Below are 12498 nucleotides of genomic sequence, written 5' to 3'. Positions count from 1 at the left end.
ACGGTTCACAGTTCATGGAGCGTTCATGTTCATGACTGAGGGCCACATGGTGGAAAAGTGTTGAGTTCTCCTGCCTTACAGCAGCAGGATCAGCTGTGCACTGAATGATTCTTTGGGGTTTTTGTATGAGGAGTTTTTGTTTCAGGACTTTCCTCCTGAAGTTTGATTCACTATGGCAGTGATTCCTCTGTGCAGTGGCAGCGATCATGTGGTGTGTCACGGAAAATTGTTCAGTTTCACTTAATTGATTTTAAAATTATTATTAATTTACTGTAACAGGCAGAAAATACGCTTTTTTCACTAGGTGGCAGCAGATGGCTTTTAAACAAAAAAAGACTCGGCTGTTGAAGATCTTTCTTCAATTCCTGTGAGTATATCAGCAGTGTTCAACTAAACAGGCCCAGGTTTCACACTGAGTAAATTGTGCAAAAAATTAAACTAGAAGATCCTTATATTTCACAACATATATTGGTTTTTGTCTCCATTCTTGGCCCTTTGCTGGACTCCTGAACTGTCCACCCTGACGGGACATAAAGCTCACGTAATTTCCAACACTGCAACTAAGAAGACCCCCTAATGGTCCTTTACTCCCTGACACTCATTAGTAATTAGAGAGATTACAGCGACTCAATGTTGTTTTCCAACTTTTCTTTCTTTATTTCAAAAACACCGAAATTTGGCCGATCGCACATCATCATTGCTCAAGTGCATTCACTTGTCATGCATGCAGACAGAGATGAGTTTCACACAGTGACGGATGGTTTTCTGTATTCAATCCACACCATTCATCACCATGGTATCAAATACTGAGCACACAGACTGTGTGCTAACGATTAGTCTGCTGTTAGGATTTAGGGGGAGCTGGTTCATGAGACCCTCTGACCCTGGGACCATGTTTTAAAAATCAAACACTAAACTTTCTGTTCAGGCTTTTGTTTTTAAACTGTGTTGAAGGAAGTTTATAGTGCAGTAGCGTCTAAGACATGTTAGTGATTTCTGTCTTTCCCAGGTCATTTCAATGAAAGAAGACAACTGAAAGAAGTCAAACCCAAACCAGGTCAGTTGCCTGATGATATTTAAGCACAAAAAAAAACCTAAGTTGCTGAAAACATTGTTAAAAATAATAATAACGTCAAATGTGTCATGGGTTCACCTGTTAATCCAATGGTTTCATTACATGGTTTTTGAAACAAAATTTCCATCCCAGATGTTAACTGTGTGCTGCTGAGAATCACTGCTGATGTTTGTTCACGTGTGAGCGCAAACATACAGTCATTTTTTTAAAAAATTTAGAATCTGAAGAATGTTTCCTCCTCTGTGAGTTCTGAAAAGCTTTGCGCCGTGTTCCCGATCGTACCTGTTAAATTCACATACAAAATTCTGGAGGAGCTAGGACCCTAGGAGGAAAATAAATGGTGTCCTCTTAAATGAAAGTGCTTTGACCGAGCGAACCATGTGACATGGTTTTCCGTCACAGCTCTTCCTTCATACAGAACCAGGTGTTGAAGTCTGTGTCTTTATGTGGACAGAAATAAAAAAAAAAAACATTCAAGTGCAATCAGGTTGATGCGTTGATTGTTTGTGAGTGAGTGAAACGTCTGCCCATAAACACAGTCACCAGGTTTCTTACTTTGATCATGCATTAAGGCACCGCAGCTGAACGTTTGTAAAAGCTTTGTTTTTTTTTGTTTTTGTTTTGTTTTTGAAGAAAAAATAAAAATACCATCACTCCTTTCTTTGTCATGCAAATAAACTCAAATACTCTTTTTTTGTAAAAGCTATAATATATATATATATATATACACATATATATATAATATAGGAAAACTCTTATATACAGTCAAAGGTCCAAAGGTAGAATTCTCTCATTTTCGCCCCTGCACATACAAACACTGTACATGACTCCCTACATTTACATGCTTCAAATGTAGATAACATTTGTCTGGAGCTAGAATTTGAACAGGTCACCTCCCAGAGGAAGGTTATAACTATGTACAGCCGTAACGCTCAGATGGGATGCCACCCACACAAGCTCCGTCTTCACTCTCCGGATGCCCTCTGTGTTTCCGCCCCCTCCTGGTGTGTTTTCTTTATCAGTCCATGCCCAGGAGGCTCAGGTTCACTCTCCTCCAACATGAGGTAGCAGTTTATTCCCAGTGCAAAAAAAAAAAGAAGAAAAGGTTCGCTCATTGTTGCACGAGTCCGTGTTCAGGGGCCGAGAGCCAGCTCCTGCTAGTCGCTGGCTCTCCTTAAAGGGGCGCTCTCGCTGTCGGAGGCTCTGAGGGCGTGTCCGTTGGGCAGTAGAGTCTGTCTGAGCTCCTGTTCGCACTCCGTGTCGGTGCGGTCGTAGCTTTTCATGCCGGTCAACTTTACCGGTTTGTGGAAGGATTCTTCCGGCGAGGACAGACACGTGGACGTCTTCCCCGCTGGGCTGACTGAGGGGAACAGAAACAGAGGAAGTGGAGTTAAAATCTGTATCAGCAGAGTGAGGTCAAAGGCCAAACAGTGGCCCAACAAGGTGTCCACATGAAGCTGTCTTGTAGAGGGTTACTACTCTTAAGTATTTTCCAGGACTTTTCCAGGACAGTTCCTGGTTATACACCAACACTAATATTGTGTCTTAATGGTTTGAAACGTCCTTTCTCTACAGCTGTACATTTGTATATTGACACAGAATACTTCTATGTTTACACAGAAGACAGACAGAGGAGGTGGTTGTTGATAAACAGTCAATGCCACAGACTAACATTGTTCAACTAGAATGTTCCTGGATTTGTCCTTAGTACTTTGTCCTGAGGTGGAATCAACCGAAAACTGAACAGGAAGCATCTGAGGGTATATGCAAATAGACTGGGAGCGTCCTACAGTAGTGGATGAACCAGCTGCAAACAGCGAAATGATACGTTTCTATATTTCCTTCGGACTTAGTGATGGCAGACATGCATGTGCGCGACCTTTAACATGATTGTTGGTGAAGACAAGGGAGGAGAAATAACTTTGTGAATATTGGACATTTAAATTTCAAGGTTTTCCAGGACACATGGGAAGTCTGGGAGTTCTTGAATCTGGCAGGAATGGGCAACAGTTCCCCTTTAAATCAGCAGCTGTGACTGCGTACAGAAGTCTGGGAGTTCTTGAATCTGGCAGCTGTGACTGCGTACGCTGCACTGCCCCAACTTCTCTGGAGTGATTTCCTGATCTGTCTGTGTTTGACAGATTTATTGTTTAATTAGTAAATAACTGACAGGTTATTCAGTGTTGAACAGACTCTGTCGTCGTGAACTGGAGAAGAGGATTCTGCTCCGAGACACGGAGGCACAGGCGTGTGTGCACAGGGCTGTGTGGACCTGAGGAACCCAGGGGTTCTATTTGGAGGAGATGAATCTGAGAGAACAGGCCTCGACGTGCAGCGGCGGGCGTTTGGCAGCAGAGAGAACTCAAGTGTCTGCACTGAGCCATCTCCTGAGGCACTCTGGGAAATGCAACCATGATATACCGTCAAATGCTGGGCGGAGCCGACACCTGGAACAATAGTGTTGAAAGGAATTCTTCCTGATAAGAGTTTGTCGACAGCAGCCAGTTTCTCATGGCATCAGCTGATGGAGAAGATATTCTTAGATAAACCGGGACGATGAGAGCTGTAGGAAGTCCTCCGGATTTATGGCCTTTTTAATTACTTTTTCTTTGCGTCACCCGGCTGGTGCTATTCGATCCCCAGCTGATCATCTTACCTTTTCTGTCATGTTGGTTTCCTTGTAACGTGTTGTGGTTTTTTGGATATGTGGATCCCTGAATATCCTTCCGGATCCCGTTGGGTGTCCCGTTGCAGTGCGGCGCGGCCTGAGACCCCGGTTCGTGGTGCTCTGCTGGGTAGCAGCGAGAGTACGGTGGTGGAATGGAGTACTGCTCGTACTCCGTGCCTCTGGCGGGGCGGTAATTCTGTGCCAAGTAGTCTGAATCTTTGGAGTAGTTGTTGCAGTTCTCCATGCAGTCTGTGCACACCACGGCAGGGTCGAAGCCTGCAGGCAGAGAAAATAAATGATTTAAAGGCCCGAAAATCAACAACTGTGTGTCAACACAGTGGTCTGAGCGTCTGCTGCCATTAACTCTGATGCTGAGCAGATCTTTCTGCACAGCGGGGCATTCATCGTTACGCAACGGTGACATTCACCCACAGGCAGGGGGAGAACTAGTGGAGCGGGGGGAAAGGCCGTAGGACTTCAGTGTGTGTCTTGGGGCTGAGGTGGTGGGGAAAGCGGCGGCAAGTGTTGGCTACCTGAGGTTTCAGTGACATGTCCGTTGGGCTGAGGTCCACCACCGGCCTCCACGCGGATGCACACGTCCTGTCGCTCGGACAGAGTGCCCTGAGAGGACAGGTAACTGGGGACGTCTGGGGGAACGATCGTCTCATCTGAGGGACAAACGGGCAAAAGAAATTAGTTTGGTTTGATTCTTTTTTTTTTTTATGGTTGTACTCACTAAAGGTTAGTGTGAGTCATACGAGTGAGCAAATTTAATTTAATTTAACCACGATTAACAGAAGAGAAGCCTAATAAGGATAAGGCAGGTTTATAAATGAGCTAATATCATAAATGTGATTTTTTTTAATTTTTGTGAAACTGTTCACTCAATGTTAGAAAATGAAAATCTCCACCTCCCCTGCAGGGGGTGCTTTGAACACAGTTGTGATGTTGTTGAGTGTTCACTCAATGTTAGAAAATGAAAATATCCACCTCCACCTCTTTATGATGTTGGTTGTTGATGTAAAACTAATTTGTAAAACAGTTTCCAGAAACTGATCAGAAGATTCTAGGTTCCATTCATGGTTGGCTGAACCATTTTAGAGCGGCCATTATGGCCTTGCCGTGAAAAGGCTTGTGATTGGATGCTTGCTGGTTTCAGGCTGTATTTTGTTGAATAAGAGCCAAAATAACTCCCTCCACCTCCGGGGTGCAGCAGAGTGTCGCCCACTGGTTTCATTAGTGTGTGTGTACAGTATAATAGTCCGTTTGTGTGGACTGGCAAATAAGAAATAAATAAACAGTTTGATTTGGCTCACCTGTGTTGGTGACACTGCACTCCTCACTCTTCTTCCTGGTCTGGTAGATGATGCACACCCACACCAGTGATGTCACCACTATACTCGTCACCACGGCGATAACGATGATGCCTATAGTGACTGTGCTGGGCCCGGATGGCGCCGCGCAGACATTTCTGCTCTGCGTGACCACCAGCTCGCTGTGAGCACGCACCGTGCCCAGCGTGTTGGACATGAGGCAGGTGTAACGACCGGCGTCTTCCATGGAGGCGGCGCCGATGATCAGCAGCTGGTTCCCCGCGGTGAAGTGATAACGCTCCGACGGGCGCAGGGGCTGGTCGTTTCGCAACCAGGTGATGCGGGGCTGGGGGCTGCCCAGGGCCTTACACTGCAGCGCCACCGTGTCCCCGACCACCACGCTGCGATCCTCCAGGTCCTGGGCCAGGTGGGGGGTTTCTGTGGACGAGACAGAGGATTTCTCACCAACAGATCAGAGGACCTAGAGTTCTGTTGCTCTATTGTTATTGTGTAGCTTCAAAGTTTTGTGTTTCCGCTCTCGGGTTTCTGCTTTGTTCCCAGTCTGTGATTCTGCCGGACAGACTGAGGCTACAGACAGGCTTGTGTTTTCATTTGAACCAGGTTTTAGACAACAGCGATCTGCACGTAGAGGAATGTTGTAGCAGGAAGTCATTTGCGTCCGTTCTGTTCTGTTATAAAAGGTTAATGAACCGTGTGTTGGTGAAACAATAATCATACTGAAGTAACTGATGCTGTTATCAGTTAGCCTGTTGGCTAAAGTGTTAGTGTATGATCTATGTTACTGGATAGACAGATGTACTTTATTGATCCCAAGCTGGAAAATGACTATTGTGTCTCAGCGTTTTCAACATGTTTAAACAAATAAGTGTGGAATTAAAATTCGTTCTTAGCAGATTTGTAAGTTTGATGGTTTGGAAATCATCGTTTCAACCTTCAGCCAAGGACGATCATTAATGTCCAAATCTGTCCACATTTATTTGTATTTTTTCCACTCTAACTTCGACACATCACGTCAAATAAACCTTTGTTACTTTTTCCTACATTAAAATAATTGGTCCACATCAAGGTCTGGATGTTACGATTCAGACATGAATAGGCGATAGAGCAGACACTCCAGGTTGCACTTTAATAAAACTATGAAAAGAAAATAGTTTGCTAAAAAAATGTTCATACCGTACATATCTGTTTTTAAAGTAAATTTAGTAAGTACGGCTTTAGTAAAGTAAGCCTAATCTTTTGGTCAGGTCCAAAAAGTAGTAGTATAAAAAAGTAGAGTAAAAGTTTTATTTTCATAAACTCTGATCTGAATTGATTTGATTAATTCTGTTTTTTCAAACTGACCACAGCTTCATTACAACAACAATTCTCACCAGAATGAATTCAACAGTTTCCTGGACAGATTTACATCTTGTGAATGAAGCAGTGTGTGTGTTCGTGTGTGTGTGTGTGTAAAGGCCTCTCCTCTCAGAGTGAACACTTCCACATCACAGTGGGACAGATCAAGATTAAATCTTCCTTAATCCACTGCAGTCACTCCTCACTCTTTTATCGTGACTCCCTCCCTCTCCATCAGTCCCTCACCCCCCCCCCCCCCCCCCCCAAAACCCCCCCCCCCCCCCCCCCCCACACACACACACACACGCTCCACATAACTATTCCACTTCTTCTTTGGCTCCCATTTTTCTCTACCACCTATGTTTTCCAGACAGAGGCCTCTCGACTGCAGACCTCCCCTCCCCCCCCCCCCCCCCCCTACCAAACCCAAACATGACAGAGTCAGTGCAGAGGCCCAGTATTTCACTCACAACATTCTCTGCTGTGCAGTGGATTAGCGTTTGTCGTGAGCTGCCGTGTTGTGTCTGACAAGTGCAACACAGATATAACCAGCGGCGGTCGGGCTAAATCTGACATTTGATCACAATCACAAAAACAAGACAATCAAAAAAAATTGTGCCCATTGTGTGATGTCAATGCAGCAGTAAACACTACTGCGGTCCTGCCCCCGAACACAAACACTAGTTTCACTTTCAGCACGTTTTGAGAGAGAGGAGGTGTAAGTTGAAAATATGCTAATCATTCTATCTGTTTAGACTGCGCTGCCGTTTGTTACTAGTACGCTGCCACAGAACAGAACAAAATGCACTTGTGCACTATACCATGGTGCGTTCAAGCCGCCTAGGAAAATGGAGTAAACAGCATAACAGCCATAAAGCAGCAGCCCTAGGTCGGGCCATGTTTCTCTAATTTTTAAACTCTTCGGACTAAATTTCCAAGCTTCTAATAAAGCAGTAAAATGTCACTTTTTTAGTACTTTCCAACAAGGGGGGCGTTTTATCCAGTTTGAAAAGAGAGGACAAAGATGATCAGTGTGCTGCGATGGTTATAGGAGAGCAGTTCCGTTTTTGTTTGATTTAACAGTGTACAACAGCCAATAAACTTGGAGCACTGAGGCCTGCAGTGAAGCAGCCGTGACTGTCCCTCCCACCAAGACTGCGGGGGTGGGAATGCCTAACAAACACCCCTCTATGAGCCCTGCTCACCTCCCCACCATCCCCCTTTGCCCCTCCACCGTGACCTCTGGCCTTTGACCTGCAGCAAGGCCACAGCTGCCGAGAAAAGAAAACTATAAAGCCTCTCTTTCTCCAACCTTGGACGGTTACGCTGCCAGCTGAGTGAGGAGCTGCGTTCCTCTCTGGGATTGTGGGAATGCGATCGACACTACAAGCAGGTCACAACTGGAACAGGGACAGAAATATCACAGGAAAACAAGCCAGACTTACCGAGAACAGTGAGCGTAGCATTGGCGGAAATTGTGCCCGCTGTGTTTTTGGCAGTGCAGCTGTACACGCCCATGTCCTCTGGCTTGACGTCCATGATGAAGAAGACGTCGTCGTCGGGCATTACGTGCATCCTGCGCTCACGGGCGGCGGGGAAATCTGTGCCGCCATCTTTCTGCCAGGCAATCTGTGGTGACGGGTGGCCTTTGGCAGCACACTCCAGCCTGGCCGTGTGACCAGTCCTGATGGTGCTATCCTTTGGAGTCTTGTCGAAAGATGGAAGAACTAAGGAAAAAATACAAGATCACAACTCCATCAGTATGAATGTCTCTAAGCAAACTTTGTCTCTGAACGACAGACGAAAAAATATTTCTTTTCATCATCAAAGGCAAAGACTAAAGAACCAACTGTTTCCTATTATTCTATTCCTACAGGTTGGCTTGATGACCTTCATGTCCAATCAATAAGATGTACAATGGATTGACATGTCTCACTTAGTGGTCACTTAGTACTGCTGACCAGTGTCATACTGCAGTAGCGGGTATACTATGGAGCAGAGAACCTGCTGTGCTGTAGTGCTGTACATTTCCAACAATATTACGACAGCTTTCTTTACCCTTTGACGAAGCTGGCATAGAAATGGAGATCAATCAGCAGAGTAGGCCTTACTCAGAATAATCTAGCATGGCTCCACACCTCGTCTGCTGACCCAGCCAAATCATGTAACTGATCTGTGTCATATTAACAAGCACTTCTCATTATACACTCACGTAGACAGAGGAAAAGATGTTTGTAGATTTATTTTCCAACAATTTGTCTTGGAATGACTTAAAGGCGCCTACCGTTGACGATGAGCCGGGCCTTGCTGGAGTAGGTGGAGCCAAAGTGGTTGGTGATGATGCACTGGTAACGACCTTCGTGTGCAAAGGTGACTTGTCGCAGGTGCAGGATTGTGGTGTACTCCGTTACGCCTCCAGCAGCAACTGTCGCGTCGGGCCCGTTGCCTCGATGGTGTGCTTGTACGTGGGTGTAGTTTTCAGTATCTGCGTGTTGAAGTAGTTCCTGGTCCTTACGCCATGCGAAGGTCATGGGGGAGGAGCTGCTGCTGGCAGCAGTACAGGTGAGCTGTACATTGCTACCAAAGACTGTCACTGTTGTTTCTGGCTGGACCGTGATCTGAGGCTTTGGGACGTCGTCTGAAAGTTGAAATTAATGAGAAAACATCCCACAAGATTAATAAGAGACAAAGAAGACAGTTAATAGATGGAGACATATCAGAACAAAGGTCATATAGTTAATGCTGAGTAACATAATAACACAGGATTATGTGCTTGTATAATAGGATTAAAATATCTCTGTGTCTCAAACACCTTTCGCTGTTGTATATTCAAACAATTTTTGCCCAAACACATTTACAAGCTCTTTGATGTCTGCGCTCAATTTCAATGATTCACCAAAGACTGCAGGGAGTGGGTCAAAGGCATCTACAGAAGAGAGTTCAAATAAAAACAAACTAAGAAGAACCGGCCAGGTTCTAAAACTGCTGTGATACTGTGATTCATAGAGGTAAACAACAAACGTGTGAGAAGACAAATGTCTGTACATTACTGTGAATTTGTATCCGAAGAATTAATTACAGACCCAGAAAACTCACCACAAACAAAGCTCCTGGACGGAGCCTGGAAGATGCCCGTGCCCTTCAGGCTTTCTGGATGGGCACATGTGGCATTGACTCCAGCCTGCAAACCACGTGTCAGCAGCCACTCGGGCAGCCATTGGAGCTGGCAGTCGCACAGGAAGCTGTCACTCTGGATGAGTCTGAGGGGAGAGATGTGCATGTGATATATATACCACACCTGTTACTGGATAGGCTCTGAGTTTCTGAAAAGCTGCATGGATGCCAAAAGAACACCGTGACTGTGTTCTTTAATTAGAGTCAAGTGTGACAGTCTATCTGCTTCTGTCTGTCTCTCTGAACGTGCAGTTTTGGACCTTAGGGATGTGTGTTAGTGTAAATGCGTGATGTTACTCACAGAGACTTAAGGTTCTTCATTTTAGTGAAGGCGTCGGGCTGGATGGAACGTATAGCATTCCCTGCCAGGTTCCTATTGGGACAAAACATGGTGTTCAGATACACTCGCACACAAGAGTAAATGTCCACATAGCGCTTAAAGGTTTTCACACTTTCAACTAGGCCTCTATCAGTGAGGAAACATTCCCAGCATTTTCCATTATTCCTTCAATAATCTGCCTGTGAAAGTGTTTATAGAAATTCCTTTTCTTTCATGAAGCTAACCATATGTTTGAAAGCTCTGTTCCTGCATGAGGGCAGGTGAAAAAAATGTCAAAGTTGAATTTATGCTATGCTAACAAGAAAGAAGCAGCTGGGTGCTTCCAAAGGCCCATCTTCTCCTTTTACAAAGAAGCTATTAAATTGCTAGCAGTCTCCTCTGTGCCAGCTACTTTTGGCAACACCCCAGGAAACGCGAACATTAAACACACACACGCACTCCTTCACACTCACTCACTCTCTCTCGTTGGGAGGAGGGACAGCTAAGCATTGTGGGATACTCACAGGTGTTCCAGGGTCTCCAGACCAGAGAAGGCTTTCTTGGCCACGGACTTGATCTTGTTTCCAAACAGAGTCCTGCCGTTTCCAAACATGAAGGGTGTCGATGGATGAAAAGAGGGTGAGAGGGGAAAGGGGGAGCAACAGTAACAGGGGGAAAGAGAGAGAGAGAAAGACAATTAGCAAGGCTCAATCTGATAAGACTGAGGGGACTGGGGTATTGGAAATCTGAACTGCATGGAGATTAGCCAGGATGGAGGATGATTTCAGTCAGGATGAAGCTGTGGTGGGTGGGGGACTGGGGGAGGGGGGGTTGTCAACTAAGCTCTGCACTGCTCTTCAAAGAACACTTTTATCTTTATTAGAATGTAACAAAACGTCCTGGCAGCCATGTGCTGTGCGTCTCTCTCCCCCTGAGGAGGTTTTAAGGATAGTCTGAGTCTGTCCCTGTCGAGCTTGGCTTCAGCTCCGAGGTAGCCGTTCACCCTGATTTGGGGTCCTAATCTCTTCTTCTGCTGTCTGCCAACTTCCCCTCCCTCAAAGGTCTCCCCCGCTGCAGCCTTTGCGTCATAGTCAGAGGAAACATGGCTAGCTGGCACAGCATGAAGACCCCAGTGTTCAAGCCCACTCACATGTTTACACAGACTATCCTGTGTCTGGTCATAAAGCTTTTTCTGATAAGCCTCCAAGGACAACTCTCAAACTGTTGCTACTGCTACGTGGCTAACCACTGCAGGTGGGATGCAGATCCTAAAGAAATCTCTAGCTTTTACAACTCAAAAAAATCATGCGGACCAGATTATGGTAACAATACAACAATACCTTCAAGTCAGGGGGCAGATGTGTGTGGATTGTGGGCCGGAATTGGCCCGCGGGCCGGGGGTTTAAGGTGTAAATTGCAGCTAAATATCCCCAAGTGCCCCTCAAAGCATGTCTTTACAAGTGTCAGGTGTGTGTTCACATTTGCACCCATAGATCAATGTTAAAGCCAGGCCTTAATACCCTTTGATGTCTCATTCCTTCTTTGGCTTTCTGAATGTCTTTTTCCCATGGTTCACTTTTGCCAGGATTGGGATGCAGCGGGCAGCTTCCGCCAATGTCCCGACAAAAGGGGCCGGGTCAGGGAACGGGGCGTGTGATGCGTTTGAAGTTGATGACTGAATGCAGCCCTCAATTTCACCCTCTCTCAGTCCCTAACAACAGGGACTGAGAATGAGAGGACAAGAGGAGCGGAGGCATGAAGGAGAAATAGAAATAAGCCTATTGGAGAGCAAACCCCTGCCAGCTCAAAGAAAAGCCCTTTCTCGCGTTCTTTCTCTCTCAGCTACGCTCACACTGGGAACCATGTTGGCTGGATCCATCTTTTCATTCTGCAGTGTGCAGCTCAGTCCCAGCAACTCCAGGTCCAGGGCAATTTCTTAACTTGCCAACCTTTGGCAGAAAATAGTACCGTTTGGATATAAATTTGCCTCTTTAATTTTTTTTTTTAATTAAATGGTCAAACAGAGAGCTAACTGCCCGTTAGCTTTTTTTTAAAAAAATTGAAACATTTTTGATGAACATCTCCTTTATTAAATGAAGCAGGACACTAACTATTATACTACACCAGAACAGATTTTCTTCTCTGTATTCCAGAGTTGTGAGCAGAAAGATACATAATGCCTGTAGTTAATATGACCAAGCTGGCAAACAGCAAAATAAAGATCTGGACGGATGTTTTGGATACAAAAAAAAATAAAAAATCGAAAGCTGTTTCTTTGGCCCTATGACTTTGGAGAAAAGCACTCTGAATAAATTGAATTAGCAGCAGGCTAGGACAGAGGAATGAAAAGAAGTGTATGCTAGAAAATGAGGCTGGGGGATAAAAGCAGGAGCCAGGGAAGATACTCACAGCTTGTTGAGACTGTCCAATCCAGAGAAGGCTCCATTGGTGTCCTCTATTGTGCCAGAGATGTCGTTATGGTCCAGCTCCCTGTGGAGAATAGGAGAAAAGAAGGGGATGAGAGAGTGAGAAGGGGGAGGGAGGGAAGGAAGGAAGGGAAGAACAGGAACAGAATCTTCTAGTGCTGCGGTGT

At 45.4% G+C, this 12498-nt stretch overlaps 1 protein-coding gene across 1 annotated transcript in view; it reads right to left on the bottom strand.

Annotated features, from left to right (window-relative positions):
• Positions 1–633: 633 nt before the first annotated feature.
• The window catches only part of lrig1 (leucine-rich repeats and immunoglobulin-like domains 1), a 34104-nt gene continuing 22239 nt past the window's right edge, over positions 634–12498 (bottom strand). Inside the window, exons 9-18 of the mRNA XM_008320350.3 lie at positions 12315–12395; positions 10430–10501; positions 9888–9959; positions 9509–9672; positions 8697–9050; positions 7858–8139; positions 5060–5494; positions 4277–4411; positions 3732–4019; positions 634–2435 (exon numbers count right to left, since the gene is read on the bottom strand). Coding sequence (XP_008318572.1) covers positions 2233–2435; positions 3732–4019; positions 4277–4411; positions 5060–5494; positions 7858–8139; positions 8697–9050; positions 9509–9672; positions 9888–9959; positions 10430–10501; positions 12315–12395 — 2086 coding nt within the window. The 3' untranslated portion in view covers positions 634–2232. The remainder of the gene's footprint in view (positions 2436–3731; positions 4020–4276; positions 4412–5059; positions 5495–7857; positions 8140–8696; positions 9051–9508; positions 9673–9887; positions 9960–10429; positions 10502–12314; positions 12396–12498) is intronic.

This window comes from Cynoglossus semilaevis, chromosome 11 (genome assembly GCF_000523025.1).
Source record: "Cynoglossus semilaevis isolate Cse_v1.0 chromosome 11, Cse_v1.0, whole genome shotgun sequence".
Taxonomy (NCBI): Eukaryota; Metazoa; Chordata; class Actinopteri; order Pleuronectiformes; family Cynoglossidae; genus Cynoglossus; species Cynoglossus semilaevis.
Note: the sequence above shows the minus strand (reverse complement) of the source record. Positions and strands in the feature narration are given on the sequence as shown.